This window comes from Periplaneta americana, chromosome 6 (assembly GCF_040183065.1).
Source record: "Periplaneta americana isolate PAMFEO1 chromosome 6, P.americana_PAMFEO1_priV1, whole genome shotgun sequence".
NCBI lineage: Eukaryota > Metazoa > Arthropoda > Insecta > Blattodea > Blattidae > Periplaneta > Periplaneta americana.
The window spans coordinates 38,241,874-38,262,601 of NC_091122.1; the positions used below are offsets into that span (position 1 = coordinate 38,241,874).

At 34.1% G+C, this 20,728-nt stretch overlaps 1 protein-coding gene across 1 annotated transcript in view; it reads left to right on the forward strand.

Moving 5' to 3' along the window:
• Window positions 1-267: 267 nt before the first annotated feature.
• Window positions 268-20,728, forward strand: part of Smr (Smrter) — a 404,162-nt gene continuing 383,701 nt past the window's right edge. Inside the window, exon 1 of the mRNA XM_069827907.1 lies at window positions 268-2,121. Coding sequence (XP_069684008.1) covers window positions 2,024-2,121 — 98 coding nt within the window. The 5' untranslated portion in view covers window positions 268-2,023. The remainder of the gene's footprint in view (window positions 2,122-20,728) is intronic.

A 20,728-nucleotide genomic window follows, 5' to 3' on the forward strand; every position in this document is an offset into this window, starting at 1 on the left:
GCAGTGTTTTGTTTGCATAGAGATTTTTTAGGTTGCCCCCGGTGGGTGGAATGAGATGCCCCCTGTTCAACCTTTACGACAGCTCTCCCCCATACCCTCCTCTCTTCTACTAAAGCCCCCTAGAGCCCTCATTCCCTCCGCACGTTCCTCCCTCTCCTCCACACGTCATCCCACTCCTCTCACTCCCCTCCCGCCCGGCGCCTGGTTTTCTCTCTCCGGGTCCCATTGATAGAGCTCCGAAGCACCCCTCTTCCCTTTTCGGAACATGGACTCGTCCAAAACCTGTTTGCAAGCCTACGAGCCTGCTGCCTACCCTGGCCCTCTACTGCTGGTGCTGGTTTTCTGTATGTGTGTGAGTGTGATGGTTTTCTAGGGCTAGTTCAATGACTTTAAAACATTTAAGGGAGAGGTATGGTAAAAGACAATCGTAAGACATTGGACCTCACGAGGGTAAAATCAAATTGATCAGAATTTAAGTGTCCACGAGTGTACATAATTTTTTCGAAGGGAGTCAATATTTGGAACGCGCAGTGGACTGGTGTGGTCTGATGACTGAATACCAAGGTCTGACGGACGGCTGTTGGTTGTATGTACCTCACTCCACTTCCATTTACATGTGTGGTCGACTACCGTGTGGCACAGAAGTTATTATTGTTGCAAGAACACATTGTTAACATGGCCGACCAACAGTGTCAAGTGTATTACTGCGTGTGATTCAACCATACATCGATACGTTACTATTTGTTTCTGCTAACTATTATATTGTGATAATAGTTTTCTGGTCATATTTTAAGACGTGAACAGAGCTGTAGAGGACAGTGTCGTCGTCTCGTATAGAATTATATTAGCAGATTTCTGCTTAAGTAGCCATAGGCCTATTTTACATACAAAGCAGCAAGGCTACGTAAATAAACATCGCATTGAAATAATATAAACGCAAAATACATATTCGATATACACGTGCAAGAATGGCGGCAAGATAGTGTGTTGTCACAGTAGTAGTAGCAGCAGCAGTAGTAGTAGTGATGGTTTCCTATGTCACACATCCAACGGGCAAAAGCGTGCAATTTCCGACAGAGACTCGTCAGTAATAATCCCCACATGTATGTTATATGTTATTGTTATCGGAGTGGTAACAGCTGCTGTGGCGAGCAATACGATTCAAGTGCGGTGTTCCAACAGGTAAGCACAAATAGTAGCAATGGTCGTCGACGATGCAAGAAGGCTACTACTACTGCCGAACAAACCACTAAGTCAAGCTGCTTCTACCACAACTCTTCTTCTCAAGACGAACAACGCAACGAGAAACAGCTAGCATTTTGTGCCTAGTATGGCCGCTAGCAAAATACCGAACTACAATGTAGTTGCTGCAACGCTATCACAGTTCTCGTCACTATTGCTTCCTTGTTTGCATCGACCCGTATTGTGAAACACGGGGTAGAAGATAAAAGAACTGCAATATGAGGGGGTAGCAGGTGTATGGCTTTTTTCAGCCGTTATTAAAAAACTCGTATTTTGAAACGTGAACGTAACAAGAAAGCAAGAGAAAATATCGCTACGGTGAGTGGTTTTTATGTAAAACTTTTAATTTTTTAATATCGTTCTCCACGTGCTGAAGAGTATATACGTGTGCATTGTTTTTGTTTCATCATCCACCAAGATTTTTGTCCATCGTGCTTCATAATCCCGTGCGTTGGATGCCACTTCTATCCATCTGTTTATGTAAAACGAGAAGCGTGCGAAAGATGAAGAGTCGACTAAAATCTGCTACGTTCTACGACAGAGGCGGAATCAAGATGGTGAAGTGAAAACGTAATCCCCCTCCCCTGTTCCCTAAAACCCACCCACCCCCAAAAATTAAGAAGAAACAAGAAGTTTTATAAGTGTGCAATGAATGAAGTGCAACAATAGGAAAGAGTAGAAAAATAAGTAATAGTTTCGTGTATTTTACTTGTGCTTAGACGGTGGCGGCGGCGTCGAAGAAGACCCAACAAGCCCTCGGGCCTCCCCCGCATTCATTATTATGGAAACTGTTCAACAATCAGTTGTACATCTTGAACATGGTGGAATGCCACCTCAGGCTCAGATGGCATACGCTCAACGGTCCCCAGCTCTTCACAGGTGAGAGAAGTCCCTTGCAAAAATGCATTTTAGTTTTAGTAATTTCATTTCAATGATTCATAATCATTTAAAGTAAACATAATTATTGTCGACAAGGAAGATAAACTAGATCGGGGCGGCTCGGGTGAAAGTACCGTTAATACTGTCGTGTGGTCCTATATTTCATTTACCTTTTTAATTCGGAAGATTGGTAGCAAATAGTTTTATTACAATTCATAAACTGGGAGTTTTTATGATGGTGGAATGTACATGTAGGGGCCACGATAGCCTATAATTCCGTAAAGTTCGTCTACTCTGCCGTAGTCTGAAGGTCATTTCAGGCGTTGGAAACAAAAGCTCGGTGATTACAGTTTGCGTTGCTTTTTAATTAGTCGTAAAAATAAAGTTTTAAGCTGATAGAATGGTCATTAGGAACGAAATTGATACCATGACATTGCTGAGTTTCCTTTAGTGCTGCTGCTTTCTTTCGTGTTTTTGTAAGAAGTATTTATTTATTAGATACAGCCTATTTATTCATTTTTCAATATTTATTTATTATTCAAGATTTATTTATTTTTCAAAGATACACAAATATAACAGTTCGTGCGTATTAGGGAATTTCGGTCATAGTTCCTGTTGACGTGGAATCTTGCAGGGCTTGTGAGGTGTGGCAACAGCGGTTGAACGAGTGCATGAGTGATTACATTGGTGCCAGTTCGCCCCGTCTCGTATGATATGGCATCATTGTAATCATAAAGGCATTCTGTACCTGGATTATTATTTTTGACAATAGAAAAAATGTTGGAGGAGACAAAGCGGGATGGTCGTAACTTTTTAATTGTAGTAAGAAAATATTCAGTACACAATATAGGTAGACTTCAGCTTCTATAATTGCATCTTGGTGTTAGGGTATTTATCAAAATTGATAAAATTCAGTACCTCATTTTCTATTTTCAGTTATATTCGCAATGGGTTGCCCTATTAGACATGTAAATACGGTAGCTTTGCGTATGTAGAACATACGTTCTACGTTTCTCCAATCTGCAGCTATCGAGCCTTTAAAATAACGTCGAAGAAAATTTATGTTATTGTACATATTGTCTGGCACAGTTTGAATAAATAAATGCAATAAATAATACAAGTAACAGAAAGTCTTTGTGCATTATCGTTAGCCACGCAGTCAAACAGTGCTAATGATAAATGCTAGCACAATGTGGCGTACTTTTTACGTAATGCTTTTTGTGGCGTGAGATCGATGCTTTTTTAAATGTACAATTCGTAGAGAATGTATGCATTGGGCTTACTGTACCGTAAGACTTTGGCAAAATTAGTGGCGTCCACAAAAAATTGTGACTATGTGCCTAAGTCATACGAACGACAAATCACTAATGGCGGAATGTGATGTAGAATTTTCGGTATAGGCCTACCTTCGTTTTCATAAAATGTAATATCTAGATATTATAGTAGATCACTTCATTAGCCGAGATAGTGAACATGTTGCTGTGATTATTCTGGAACTGTTTACTTTAGATTTCGTAAATAAGTAGATAAATTTAATGTATAGGCGCATAAATAATAATGTTTAAAACCACGTTCATTAAGAGGTATCTGGTATGAATTGTAGGCCTATTCAAAAGACTTGCGTGTAATGAAACTTATCATAGGTAGGCAAATTTAGTTGGTTCTACATTTATAAATAAGGAAAAATCAGTTTACAATGCCATACGAATGTGCAGTTACCCCTAATTTAATCGCCTGTCGAGGCTGAAGTGGACAAATAGGCTAGTGTTATCAAATGCAGTTTATTAAAAACTTTAAGAGGATTATAAAATAATTAAGTAATTATAACAAAGGCAATTGTAATGTGTTAGTACGCATACAGCGAAGTACAAAAATATGTAGGCTACTATCATTATTGACATAGCTTTTTCTTGTAGCGTAATGAGTTTGCAGGCATGCTATTTATGAGACTGAGATTTGATTTAATACATTTTTTCCATACTTTATGCACACTTCCATTATTTCGTGTTTATTTCTTTCATCCTCAATCAGAACTTCTCTTCTGAAATGATTTACATACAAATTTCAGGTCTAGAAAGAAATTGTAAATTATTGATATGTGAACACTTCGCAATAAAAGTGTTAGACAAAAGTTGAACGTAACTCCAGCATTCTTCAACTGGCGCAGATATTGGAATAACATTTTTTTCATCTGAATTGAGATTATTACTGCAATATCACCGCCTTGCACAATATTTTCCAACATTTGGACGATTTTCTCTTTTCCAAAGGCTGCAAATTTGTATCAAATGTGATCTAGTCGTCATGATCCATTTCACTGGATAATGTTCGTCGCAGTACATTTTTAACGAAAAGCATCGTTCTTTAAAGATTATAATTGAAATGGAGAAGAATGAATATAATAAAGAATTGCAATAAACGTTAGGCTTGTTTGTTGTAATGTTCTCAATTGGAAAAGCACCGAAAAACCATCGGCAGCCTCGTATTCGAATATTCCTTTTTACATTAACTAGTATAATTCTGTGGTATGATAGTTTTCACATTACTGAACTCGTATTAATATTGGTGAATTGTTGTATTATGTTTACTGTAATATTTAATTTAAACCATCAGGTCGGCTCTTCTGATTGTGAAGACTTAGCCACCGCTGTCCAAGCAGGAGGCCTTGCCCCACTGGGGATTTACGGCTTTATTATTATTATTATTATTATTATTATTATTATTATTATTATTAATATTTAACTCATTTGAGTGACTATGCTACGAATTTTTTCCCTGTTACATGTGCAGAGAACGATAATTATTATAGATATATGTACACCATTAAATAAATACTGATTATTTTACAGTTACAATTTTTAGAGCTTGAGACGTGATTCAAAACGAAAAGCGTAGAAATTTGTTCAGAAACATGCGAAAAATGTTCGAAGCCGACGAAATTAGGTTGCAGTCCAGATACTAATGTAAATAGTGTTAAGACGAATAATGTATTGGATCTTCTTCTAGAAGAAAAAGTTAATTGAAAAGTAATTTACGAAGAGTCGTCTCGTTACCACGATTCGAGTCATCTCATATTCCTTTCATTGGACGTAGTTTTTACACGCTATGTTTTAAGATACACATTTTGTTTTAGTTGTTAAATTTTCAACATTGGAATTTCCATTAATTTACAGTTAAGTGCAGAAGATTACAATCAGAAAGTTTTGTGCACTTTCACTTGTTTGTCATGGAAGTAGACTGTAGACTGTATTACGCCTAAAGAAGACAATGTTCAACAAATTCTATAGTTATCAGTGTATTGTTATTCGTATAGACACAAATATCCTTATAGAAATTAAAAAAATAACAATAAAAAGAGATACTGAGTTACTGTGATTTTAATAATTTTTAATTCGCATTTTTAAGACGTGTAGTTTGCATTGCGTGACGGGATCAGTATCAAGATTACGCATTTCTTCAAAATTACGTTTTCTACAAATTACTTATTTAGATAATAAGTTACTAACTTTTTATTAGTGATAAGTAATTAAAGTAATAATGGACCTGTAAAATTCTGCAAAATACAATTAATTAATACCCGTATATCGAAGTTAATCTCATTTTTTATTCGGTAGACCAAGGTAATGTTAGGACCTTTGGAATTTTATAGTATTGCAGTAGGCCTATAATATACAGTAGGCCTATATTCCTACTATTTTTTCCCAGTCTGACTAGATAAACACAGTGGGACTTTAATGAACTGGAATCAGCACGACTCCATATTCGTTGTATTAGATACAAATTAGAACTGTTATATAATAATACAAAAATATTTTAAAATAGGCCTATGTATTACTTCTACGGTATTTATTTTGTACCGCTACATCACAGAATTGGTAACTTGGGAACGTTCGAGTCTAAAAGTTGTAGATAGTATTTATCCACTTCTGGTAACGCTGCATTCAAGTAGGATAATGTTTACCATTAAGGGTAACTTTATACCACTAATAATTTTATTAGTTTCAGGTGACTTGTGTACCATCTGCTGACAATACTTTTTGGACAGTACTATAACTTTCTACGTTGTATTTCTTGTACAAACATTTTAATTCAAGTCACTTCAGTCGTAATTTCCAAGTGGTACAAAGCTACCCTGACTTGTAAGAAGTTACTGGAATTAACTGTAGTATTCCTGTAGAGAACGTATTTCGTCCATGAAAATCCTGTGTCATTGACATTTTACTGCAGAAACCATGAATCTTTTCTTCAGTAACTTTTATAAATATTGTAATTCTCCGTGTAGTAGCCTACTTCATTCCTGTTATTGATTAACATAAACGATAGTAACAGATAATTTATGGAGGAATATGCTCTGGCTTGTGAACAGAAATGATTCAAATTAAAAGTTATTATTTTGTAAGAATTTTGACTTACGGTGCATTAAGAAATTGTCACTTTCACTTTGGGAAGAAATTTAATTGATGTGTGTAACAATATTGATAAAAATTGGAAATTTATCCTTTGAAAAGGTGGAAAAGTTAAATATCTTGGAGCAACAGTAACAAATATACCTAAATGACACTCGGAAGGAAATTAGATGCAGAATAAATATGGGAAAATGCCAGTTATTGTTTGGTTGAGAAGCTTTTGTCATCCAGTCTGCTCTCAAAAAACCTGAAAGTTAGAATTTATAAAACAGTTATATTATCGGTTGTTCCGTATGATTGTGAATCTTGGTCTCTCACTTTGAGAGAGGAACAGAGGTTAAGGGTGTTTGAGAATAAGGTGCTTAGGAAAATATTTGGGTCTAAGAGGGATGAAGTTACAGGAGAATGGAGAAAGTTGCACAACGTAGAACTGCATCCATTTTATTCTTCGTAACCAGACATAATTAGGAATATTAAATCCAGACGTTTTAGATGGGCAGGGCGTGTAGCACGTATGGTCGAATCCAGAAATGCATATAGAGTGTTAGTTGGAAGGTCGTAGGGGAAAAAGACCTTTGGGCAGCCCGAAACTTAGATGGGAAGATAATATAAAAATGGATTTGAGGGAGGTGGGATATGATGGTAGAGAATGGATTAATTTTGCTCAGGATAGGGACCGATGACGGGCTTATGTACGGGCGGCAATAAACTCCGGGTTCCTTAAAAGCCATTTGTAAGTAACAATATTGACTTGCTGATTGATTTATCATTCATTCCCATCGCAGACTGTTTAACTTAACAGGTTATTATAAACCCAAGGAAATTCAGTTGAAATTGAACTTTTGCATGGCAATATTGTTCATCCTGGTTTTCAAAATTAGTATGGACTCTTAAAGAGGAAGAAGTATAATGATATCAGATAGATGGGCTTGGAATTTCGGTTAGTTGTAAGAGTTGAACACAAGAAGTAGGCCTTCATTTCTATGAAGAGATAACTTCCTGATCACTTCTACCTGTATATTACACAAATTCTCATATAAAACATTTAAAAGGATAATGATGGAAATATACTGTACATAGTTCATACAAACCTATGTACACATAAACTTCTAATGTGGTGTGTAATAGACAGTGAATAAAGAATATTTTAATTCTTTAATTCAGTGCATAAGCCCTGTAACCTTCAACAAATTACTAATGTTATTAGGTAATATGGATCCAGACCTTTTATTTATCATCTCTCTTATTGTGACTGCTGTGTTAATGGGCCTAAGTAATTACATCAGAGATAGATGAAAACATACTGCATTGCAATCTTGTATTGCAATTTTTTTTAACTTTGAATTTCTTAGAAGAAGCTATGTAAGAGTTACAGGGCCCTTGCACTGATCCACAGAATTCAGGTCTTTATTTCATACATTTATTAGAACATGAAAATCTCTGCACTCAAGTCATAATTGTGTGCAGGATACACATTTTACGTTGTAATGTGTAACACACAGTGGTTTATATAACAGAAGGTGAATTCTGTTGTGATTATTTCCGACAGGGAATAAAAAAATACAGTACATGAAATAGTAAAGAAAAAAGAGACGTTGCTTTACACATCGAAGATGTTTAGCCTTGAAATAACTTCAGAAATAAAGAGGAGTGCCTGAAGAAATTTGCACACGTAAATTTAGATCATTTTACAGCAGCCAAATGGTACATTTTATAAATCATTTTGAAGATATACATATAACTAATTTTTGCATATTTTAATTTAAATATTAATGTTTGTCTGTAGAGAGTGAGCACAAGGAAAATATAGTATATTGTAGGAATTTACAGACTACGCTTTAGTAAGCATTAAATGTAGAACACTATACGTAGTTTTGTAAAATATGCGCTTTTTGAAATGTATTGTAATCAACAATAGTGGATGGTCGTAATAAGAAAAGGGTCGGCAAGGTTAGATTATTTGTGATTATTTACACACAAATTCCACAATTTGGGACATTGGCCGAAATCTACGGCTGACCACTAGGATCCAGAATACAAAGCAGAGGTGAAATTAGAAATACAATATGATTGCGGAGAGAATACAGAACAATGATAAATTTAAAAATAAAGTACAATTTGATTTCGGAGAAACATGAGATGAAAATACATTGAAGAGTAATGAAATGAAGTAAAAAAAAATTACATAGTATTACTTCCTACTATTAACTTCTTGAATATTCAATTGCTGTTAAGAAATAATTGTAGTCTGTCGTAGGCCTATTATAACCACCGTCTGAAAATATAAGAATTTCTTCTCTGTGAACTAGTATTTTTTATTTTATAAAATCAACTTTGTACTTTAAGTAAATACTATAAAATGTATTTCTTAAATGCTTAATGTAAGAAAGGAATATACTATTATTTATTTGCTAATGATGTGATGAGTTTGCGATTTACATCTTCCTGTGTGGAAACGTTATCTGAGAAATTATAAGCACATTTAATTTTATGAAATGTTGGAAATGTTGTCTTAATTTTTATGAAATTCATTTTCAAGTATTGTCTTTTATGAAATCCCTATAGGCCTATTCTTTTTTTTAAATAGAGGCAGCATTTCCTACATCATTAATAATGTATCTATTAGTGAGGCAGTAAATGTAAATTGGCTTAATGTAAAGAATGTGTAGGCCTACCTGAACTGCCTAACTCATGGTATGATACAAGTAAATTTAAAGTAAGCCCAGCGTACGATTTCCTTTGTAAAAACTACAGTATACACAGTAGGTCTACTATAGTACTTTGTATGCTTTTGTCATTGTGAAACCCAAAACATGAGAAAATAATTGTAAAATGAACTGTCATACGAATATTTTATTCTGAAGAGTTGAATAATTGACAAAATGTAATCTTACTTGTAATGTTTTTTTTTTTTTTACATTGTTAGTATTACTGAAATGTTGGATATGTGTTATATGGCCTATGTTCGGAATTTATTGAATTTCTTCTTTTGCTACTAACGTAAATACACGACTGTTATTTAATCAGACAAAACTTACCCAAGAATTTGTTGTTTGACAGTTTCACATACAGTATTTGGCTTCTGAGACACCATTTTCTTTTAAGATCGTATGTTATAGCAAATCGTTAGCCTAGATCTAATACACGTATGTGATTTTTCCAAAAATTTCAAGAGAGACATAAAACTATTTATTATTTATACCACTGAACCACTGAAAAGCACAATAATCAGTAAGAATGCGGTACTCTTTACATTAGTTTGAAGTCCACCGCTGTAGAGTAATTTGTTTGACAGTTTCACATACAGTATTTGGCTTTTGAGACACCATTTTCTTTTATGATTGTATGTTATACCAAATCGTTAGCCTAGATCTAATACACGTATATGATTTTTCCAAAAATTTCAAGAGGGACATAAAACTATTTATTATTTATATCACTGAACCACTGAAAAGCACAATAATCAGTAAGAATGTGGTACTCTTTGCATTAGTTTGAAGTCCACCGCTGTAGAATAACAGTTAGTATGCCTGACCGTGAAACGGGCGAGCCCAGGTTCAAATACTAGTTGGAGCAAGATACTTGGTTGAAGTTTTTTTTACGAGATTTTCTCCTCAACTCATTAAGAGCAAGTGCTGGATAACTTAAGGCACTGGACTCTGGACTCATTTCGCCGGCATTTTCACCTTCATCTCATTCAGACGCTAGATAACCATATCAGTTGATAAATCATCGTCAAATAACCAATTGAAACATTAGTTTAAACCAGCGTCTGTGATTGATTGTCCAATTTGTAGTCTCCAAAGAATGACCTAAGAATACTCCTATCTCTAACACCCTGCCTAGATATTTGCTAATGAGGGTGGTAATAATCAGAATCTTATGTTATTTATTCGTGGAAATGCTGGAGCCTCTAATATTAATGGAATTAATCAGTTACCAAATCCATCAATTAGAGTTGGTATCGCTATAAATAAAAATATGTATCGACTACAAAACTTTTTAGCACGAATTCCGAGCCAGTCCCATCAAGTTATAAAATAATAAAGCATTGCATGCCTTTGTCTGGATTCTGAGCGTACCCGACATCAACCAGACTAACAACCGAAGGTGGAAAATCTTTATTTTCAAACATACATCCTATAGGATCTAAGCCAACACTGATCGTTACATTGTCGACGAAAGTGAACAGGAGAGGGTCAATATTGTCTTCGCAGCGAAAGATACATTTCTCAGAGATTTGTATACAGAATAGGTGTGTTTTATTCTGTTGTTAATCAATTTTTGTGTAGGAACAATCTTGTATAGAACGTACTAACGATGTGCGGAATGAACGTTGCTTAATTCTGAAACAACAAACTAATACTAAAAAAATGAGGTAAAATCAGTAACCTTACACCAGGAATAATGTTATTTGTACTCTAAGTTTGTAATAGTCTCTCTGTATATTAAGAGTTGTGACATGATCTGCAGTATTTTATTTGACAGTCTACTGAACATAGGGTAATCAGTTGTGATTGGTTGCACAAAAAACAATATTTTCTTTAGTCATACCATATTTAATCTTCAGATCAATTATTCACGCATAACTTTTACTGTGCTTTGTATTACAGGACAAACAAATGGAACATTGTGTTCTGTTTTGTAATAAAAGCGGAGTAATTAAAAAAAGACATCTGTGAATTAATTTTATGATTAAATATGCTATGGTTAAAGTAGTAGTGATTTTTTTTTCTAATTAATCAAAACTGATTAGCCAATGTCTCAGCTGTTAATGTACTGGGACTCTAGAGTAGGTATGGTGTGGTAACATAAGCATTGATTTTTGGTCCAACTGTCAATTGATTAACTATATGATGTCTCAACTGAAACCGTACAGGGACTCTAATTCGTAGCAGTGGAAAAATCATGCACTGATAGACGTTGAAATCTAAGCCTTTGTCACTACTCATCAGTAGGTCTATTATTGTGTGATGTATAGCCTACGTCTTGTCTTATAATGTTTTTTTGTTAACTAATTACGTCACACTTTGAAATAGTGTCATAGAATAACTTGTATTTTTCAGTTAGTTTTGTTATTTCCTCTATTGCAAAAGTAAATCGCAAATGCATAGTGTTATGTACAATTTTGTTCTGGGAGCACTTTCATAAAGTTTTGTTTGTGAGCAAAAGTATTTCTTCATTTTAACTGTTGTCAGATTTGTGGGCATTGAAAGTAAACAAGTACATTTCAGTAAGGCATTTTCTTATCGTTGTTAATATTAAGGTCCGTCGGGGTAGGTTAATTATGAGACAGAAAATAGTTGAAATTAAGAAATTTTTATTTTCTGATTAATAATCTCAATACTTCACATTATAGCCTACACCGATGTGATGCTTCTAAGGGAAGCATTCTTTTAATCATTTGTAAGCTACATTCTTCACATTGGCCACTTTTTCCTTGAATGCTGCATTTTTTCACGCACTTCACTTAAGATATCTTATACTTTGAATTTCTCAGTCTAAAATCCTAGGAAGATATTTTAGAGTTTGTCTAGTTCACGATTGAGTCTGATAATATCAATTTTGTACAATTTTAAATGTAAAATCGGGTACATATAAGTTAAAAATAATTAAAAGGCAACAGTGAGAAATTTTGTACACTTGTCCTCGTTACTTAACTATTTGAATTTCTACTTCTGTCTCGCTGCAGTCTTCTTGAAACACGATAGCTCTGCCATCCAGATTACGAATATAGCTTTGCCATTGCCTGTTGACGCCTCTTCTCGATTGCCTGTTGACGCCTCTTCTTGATTGTCTGTTAATGTCTCTCCTTGATGTAAGCCTATCTGCAAAAAAATTCCTTTGAGAGTATTCTTCTTTCAAAACTAAACGCACAGAAAAACATATGGCTAAGCAAAGAAGAGTGCACCCAACAGCAGAAGGTTATTATTTCTGAAAAGTTTTCCAACTCGTGAGAGAAAGACAAAATACAATAAAAAAAAAAAACTTGGAACTGTAGTAAAGGTTGACCATCAAATCTAAAATGGAAGAAAATCTGATGTCTGTCACTCAACTTCAAGTGAGAGTGAATATTAGGCTGTGTCTCAAAGCTCAAGTCCATTCTACGCACTAGTGACTAGCAACTAGGTGACTTGTAAACTACACACTATATAGGGAGCTTTGGACATATGTACTTGAAACATGGCCTTCTTTTATAGACTATTTTTCTAAAAACCATGACATCACGGTGCAGCACTAAATTAAGAAGGCAGTGTCCTAATGCAGTTTCATTACGAATTATGTCGAAAAGATAAGGGCTTAATATATTACAATAATGTTTAAAATATTGTACAGAAGGTACTAACAATGCCAGTGTTCAAAGTTAACGTGTTATTCTACATTATATTTACATTATTTCACTTCCAAAGCATTTTTAGATTTAATAACCCCAATTGCTGATGAGGTATCCATGTTTGTTTAGTGAACAAGTCAACAATCAAGCAAGCATTTTCGTTTACTAGCTACTACGGACTTGATTGCTATGCACTATGTAGCTTTGGATCATAACGTCTGACGTCACATCCGGCTATTTAGTCAACTATCTAGTTCACTTCAGCTGAAAATGTAGCTTTGAGACACGGCCTTAGCAGTAGTGGTGACAGTCTTGATAATATTAATTTGCTCGGCTGTAATAGGTCTACTATGAAAATTGCATAGCAGGTGAAGTGAATGCTGGCAACTTTGTGCTTGAACTTTTTGAGAGCTCTGCTAAGCGATATTTTCCAGTTATAAATTAGTTATGGAGGATATAGATATAAAACGATGTGCCTAAATTAAGGGAAAAACAACAAAGAGACTTTTTAAACATATTGAAATCTATATATCCATTAGTCCATAGCCCAGAACTAGTGACAGAAGTGTACATTCCAGTAACAACAAGGAAAATCCTAGGCATAACGTTTGCATTTTCAGGAACAGTAGAGGTTTAAGCAAAATACAAGGTTTATGTCACTTTCAGACTAAATAGGACACTGTTGCATTAATTAGGTCGTAAGAAAGATCGTACCAATAAAAAAGTTACATTTTTGTACCATCTAGAGTCCGGTTGACACTGACATTCTTTTCCTTTGGATGTGTAAGAAGTTATTAGAATGATACGAAGCTCATCTATCATATAGGCCTAGTACTTGGACAGTATAGTAATAATAATAATAATAATAATAATAATAATAATAATAATAATAATAACAATAACAACAACTTACAAATGGCTTTTAAGGTACCTGAAGGTTCATTGCCGTCTTCACATAAGCCCGCCATCGGTCCCTATCCTGAGCAAGATTAATCCAGTCCCTAGCAGCATATCCCACCTTCCTCAGATCCATTTTAATATTATCATCCCTTGATACAGCGTCGTTAAATAATCAACTAAAAAAATATATATATATATATTATCATCCCATGTAGGTCTTGGCCTCCCCAAAGGTCTTTTTCCCCTCAGGTTTTTCAGCTAACACACTATATGCATTTCTGGGTTCACCTATACGTGCTACTTGTCTTGCCCATCTCAAACGTCTGGATTAATAATAATTATAATATGAATAAAAAAATCCAGTTGGTAGACGTATTTCTCACAAGAAAACTACAGTAAACTATAGTCTCATTTTTGTAGTATAGAAATTGCAGTGTTGTTTTAAAAATAAAACTGAGCTATCTGCAGTGCATTAGCCTACAGTTTTTTTCTGCCTTCGAGCTATCTCACATTATCCCATTAGCTCTTTATGATATCGCAGGCTTATAATATGTCTCTTATTTTTTTTCTCTTACCTTGTCTCATATTTCTTCCCTTGGAGGGTTATAAACGAGACATTCATATTATAATTATGAAAATAATAATAATAATTATAATTTATACATTGTAATGAAACCTGACGTTATTTTTAATAGTAATTGTTAATTGTTGTAACATATTAGAACATCTTATTTTGCATAGTTCTAGCTATTATATTTTAGATTATAAGGAAAGTACTAAAAATGTATGATTTTACGTTGACTGACCATAATTTAAATTGTTTGCTAGGCCTACATCACGATACTAGGCCTAACTAGGTCTATATGAAGTAAGTTAATTCAATTTTTCACATGCATTGCTTTAGATAATTCATATAGCACATAATTAGCATGTAATCTATTAGCATTCAGGTTTTTCAACTGATATTTAGCTTGGTATTTATTCGCCGCTTCTATGACTGTTGTTTTAAATTTTCTTCAGTTTTCGAACGAAACAAAATGCTCATTTTCTTACGGCCTTCAAGACTGTGAGTCTTATTTAATTTGCAGCAGAATCTTCAATATTATTTATTCCAAAGTTACTGATATGCCTAAGTGTTAAAAGTGTGTAATCAAGATGTATAGAACTCTTTAATCTGTGCAGATAATTTAATCGCATTTCTTCATGTCCTGCTTTTTATTATAAAAATGTGGACTGCAACCTCTTGAGTTTTGGACAGAGTTTTACCGTAACTTGTAGAGTAAGACAACATGTGGAAAATAATGTTAAAGTTCTATTATTAGTATTATATTTTTTTTGTAATCAGCTCTGGCTACATTCCTTGGAAAAGTAGACAATTCCGTGATTCCTTCAACCTGTTATTTTAAACTTTCTTTTCCATTCGTTTTTATTTTGTTTCATGTAACGTTACTACATTTCCGTCGTGGTAAACCGATATATTTTACTAGAAAGGGTTTTTTTATGTAAAAGTTGCTGAAATAGTTCTTAGTGAAAACTAATTTTCCCGATACTACACTTAATCTTTTTAACCATTGTCTGATACAGGACATATAAATTTCAATAGGCACTACTTGTCCGTGAGCTATGTACATATACTTTTTGTTGTAAAAAATGCCATTATTCGCATTACAGTAGGATGGGTAAGACATTATTTAAATATAATAATGCAGTTCAATTCGTCTGATATAATATGATTCAATTTTGGTAAAAAAAAACTAGTTAGCCCCAAATATTAGTCTTCTACAAACAATAAACTAATATACAAAACAAATTTTTAAGTTCAATTGTTAGTACTGCATCTGTAAATAGAGTCGTTCTTATAGAGACTGTCTTCATACTTATGCTCAAGTTCTCTCACTTTCTACTCTACTACTAATGTTGCATTTGACTGTGTGAATAACCTGCACTGCAGTATTATCTCTTTGTCAGTTTTGAGGAGAACAATGGTGTTCTTGATATAATTATTCGTATAATGCATGCTGCTTAGAAATATAATACAAATGAAATTTTCTTCAAAACGAATGATGAAAATGGTTCCAGTTATTATTTCATTTCCCGTGTACGGTCAGTATACATTGTCTTTATAAGTAGTGTAGTTGAATTATTTTATTAAGTATCTGAAGCATATTTTTTGTGTTATGACTTCTCTGTTAAACAGAACAGTATTTTTGTGTTAATATTCACTACTTACTGCTCGGAAATGTGAGCATGAATTGTCATATTTTCTATTTAAAATAGAAGTAATTTATTTCAAAACACAAATGTGAAAGTATGAAAATGACATTTTCTTGAAATCTTGTAAGTCCCCCCCCCCCCATAATTTGTCCTCTGTTGAAGGGATAAAGTGAGTAATAGTGAGTGCAGCACTTTACTTGAAATGTTTCCATAATGGAATAATAAGAAAGAAATGCCGGGTCTGTTAATTGTATATAAATATGTTATTTCGAGAAGAGACTAACAGTTAAATTGAAGTGACAAGTTTCGATGATACGGAATAGTTAAAAACAAATGCTGCTAGCTTTTTAATTCCAGTAGGCTACAACTTGTATTCACGTTTGTGAAGTCGTAGAAGAATTTACATTAGAATGATTGTAAACTATTGAGTTGCCACAGACATTAGCAACATTTTGATTTATCTACAATTGAGGTCGGCCTGGGTGGCGCAGTCGGTAGAGTGCTTGCCTTCTGTGGCAGTTACATAAAATATAATTTAAAATTTTTACAATGAACAATGAAGACCTTAAAATTACAAAGGTGTTACGCGCCAAAAATAAGAAACAGAGTTATTTCAGAAAAACTGATACTAGTACAAAGAGCTATGGAGTACCTATTGTCCAGTGTCATACACTGATCATGGTTTGAACTGCTTAGAGGTCTCGTGGTACTTGTCTCGATTGATATGTAACCAGAAAAGGTACATAGCACATGTATCAATGTGAAAATCTGAATTTCGAAAAAAAAAAATCAGTTAACACCTTTGATATTTCAAACCCTCAATTATTGTGCATCATGTATAAGAAAAGTAGGAGCCATTTTATTCTGCACTTTTATTTTCATGTTCGTTGGTAGCAAGCATCTTACTTGTGATTTGAGACTTGTCACGGTGATCAATGTAAATATATCAATTTGCAGGCTTACAATTTACTTAATCAGGAAATTTGGAGTTTAGTGAAGATTCTGCTGCAAATACAAATGGAATAATAAGACATATTATCTTAAATGCAGTAGACCATAAAATAATGAGGATTATGTTTTAGAAACTCTGAAAGGGAGTGTTACGTTCGGAAATTGAAGGAAATTCAAGATAATAGTCATAGAAACGCCGAATAAATACTCTAGTTAAATAATCAGTTGGAAAACCAGAATGCTGAGAGATAGCATGTTAATTATATACTATTTCAGGAATCTCTAAAGCCATGTATGTGAAAAACTGGAGTGATTTAATTTAGTTTCGTCATGTAGAAAACTGTCCTAGATGTAGAGATGTCCAAGGGAGGAACATGGTCAACTCCATCATCAGGAAAGATGGGCGAAAGAGGAACTGGGAATGAAATACTGTGATACTTCAGAATACTTTTTCGAGATGTCGACCGAAATGCAGGTCTTCAGCATTTCCGATACAAGAAAAAAAAAGTTTTTGACATACTTTTCTTTCTTTCAAGATGATTTCTCATGAGTTACTGGGCGGGTTGTATTCATTATCTAAGGAATCAGAAACATAGCATAGTTGTAGTGATGAATATTTATGTCATCCGAGTATAATGAAGTGGAATATAATATTTTGTTTGTAAGAATAACGGATCTTTGTTTTAAAAAATGCTTCTGTATTCGTAATAGCCTCTTAACTACTACTCATGATTATTTTTAATATAATGCACATGGTATATGTATATATATATATATATGTGTGTGTGTGTGTGTATATATATATATATATATATATATATATATATATATATATATATATAACATTCCATAAAAATTGTTTGTGTTGTACATTGTAAAAAAAAATTGGACTCTTGTTTTTCCAATACAGTGATCGCTTAATTTTGCTGTAATTACGTTTGTGGACCTGTAGATAAGGCAGGATTTCCAGTAAAATAATCGTAGTTGACACAGATATTCGTAAAATATTAATTCAATTAAACATTGTGCAACATTTATAATGAAAGTACGAACAATTTAATCCTGCATGTTTCATATATTCATGTTCGTTAGTAGCAAGATTTTTTTTAGTTTAATTTTCCACTAAGTAGATCAAATAGGTAAAGGTATCCCCTATATACCCCATGAAGGCGCTTGGTGGGCTCCGTGCTTTTATTACCCCGGCACTAGAATGAAGTGGTGTGATCAACATCACGCTCCGACCTCCTTTTTAAACCTGGGAAAGGCCCGGTATTCAGTTTGATAGGAGACTAAGTGAACCTCGAGGCCATTCTGAAAGTTTTGACAAGAAAATCCCGTCACCACTCGGAATTGAACCCAGGACCTTACAGCTCTGCACTGCCTTTTACACTAAGTACAGAGAGAAATATTTTTCGAGATTTTGACCAAATACAAGTACTCAATATCCCTGATCAAAAAAAAAAATATAGCCTACTATATATATTTTTTTTTTGCCATACATAGGTAAATTATTGGGCGGATAGTGTTTATATTACCTACAAAATTAGAAATATACTTATAGTTGTGACACCAATTCCATCAACGCTAATAAAACCTAGTAAGTTAGTTGATCAGTTTTAGCGTCATTAAGTAATAAAAAAAGCAAATAACAAGTAGAATTTGTAACATACAATCAATTGCAATGTTATATAACACGAGGCACGTCCATTGTTTCGTCTAATAAGAATAACCTATATGAGATATTAATACATGTACCCATTGATATGTACACTGGAGATAGTATTTGCAGCATTTCTATGCACTGAAAAGTGAGACCGATGTTATTTTTCCTTCTCTCCAGGTAAAATTAGTCGACAACTTGCATATGCGCGTACCTTTTACCTTTTGTTCTACACACTAGTCCGCAACTACAGTCGAGTTGTACACTCTCACTCCCTATGACGGCAGTCTTACTTCCAGTTATATATAGAGTTTTATGTTACAATACAGTCGATTTTTTTGTCTGTTGGTTGTAGCACTGTCTAGTATGTACGGTCACGAAGCTAAATACGTAGTAAATATGCATCCATAGATAGTTGCTAACCACTAGGATCGCTAATATCGCCTCATTACAGACAATCCGAAATAGTACCGGCACAGTCAATTGTTTCTAGCACTCTTACAACTCAAGCTTCGTGACTGTAGGGCCTATATACTAAACTGTAGTATTAGTATTTTAGTATTAGTATTTATTTATTTAACCTGGTAGAGATAAGGCCATCAGGCCTTCTCTGCCCCTCTACCAGGGGATTACAACTATAATATGAAGAATAAAATTACAATTAATATTAAATTTAAAATTACAATTACAATAAAAATTAAAGTACGACAAGATTACCTGATTAATGAAAGCTAGACAATTAATCATAGAAGTTAAGAACAAAGAACATTTTTGTATTTACTGAATTACAAATTAAACCTAGAATAACAAAATTCTATAGTGATGAAATTACCATATATTGAGATATTTTGTGATAGATTAAGAGAACTGTGGTTCTAGCATGAAGTCTTGCTGTTCATCTATTTTATTGGAATCGTAGCTAAAATAAATTCCTTATAATTGGTACAAACACATTTTATTTATTTGTTTTACATTCTTGGGAAATATAAATGTAATGTAATTATTTCACATAAAAACTAAAACCCTTCTTACTGTCGTTTGTTGGTTCGTAGAATAATGGCTGTCGTTGGTTTGAATAATTGAAGTAGGTGCGAAGTAATGCATAATCCTTAGTTTTTATACTGTAAGATACACATTATGTACTGTAAGTTCTTCATTTATACCGTAAGACTTTTTTTCTCGTATGAATGAAGTCCAGCTAATTATATTTTCCGTTGCCTGAAATGTGTCTTTTGTATGATTTGAACTAGCCTTAATAAGAACTGAAGTTTGGACGATTCTAAAATGCTGACTTCAAAATTATTCTCATCTTATATTAACAAACCTGCCTTCAAGGCTTGCTATTAGTCTTTAGCCGAAAATCCTGTTCCAAATCCCGGTGAGTTCAGTCGGAATTTGTGATCCGTGTTGGGTCATATTTCCTCGCAGTACTTGTTTTCTCTTCCCACCAATCACCATTTCTCCATCATCTCCAAGTTATCAGGATCACCATCTAGTGAGGAATGTGTAACACATCATCAGGCATATATGAGCTTCATATTAACCAATAATTGACCTGAAAACAGGCGAATATACAAATAAAAAATAAAAATGAAGCATTGAATGGGTTATGCGTCGAGGTTTGTCATTGCTTAAACTGTTGGGGGGGGGGGGAACATTACTAGTTTTCAGTCTTTCACGGCAAAGGGTTTGATGCAAAACTAGTGGGTTGTACAGTGTTGAAGATAGCAGACTCAACGCTTTGGAAAACTTCTGCCATGAAGATGAAATCAGTAGGTTGTTGAATTTATTCTCAATACGGTACATATAGTCGAAAGATTTGACTGAGAGAGACTAGTATTATTCGTATCTTGTTAAATTCGAACTTACTAATTATGAAAACGACAGGAACCAGGAGAGCAGTGTCCTGTTTCGGATGCAGGGATCTATGTTAAACTGGGCTTGATAATTTTATGCCATCGGATATACGTACCTCTCTACAATACTTCCATTTGATATCAAAATGTAAAATGCGGATAGATTTTCTTATATGTTGTTGTTCAGTCAACTGTCCGAAGACAGGTCTGAACCTCACAAGTGACACCAGTAAGGCACAACTTATTAGGCAACTAGGCCAGGAGATAATGAGGTAGGTTGGCCAGT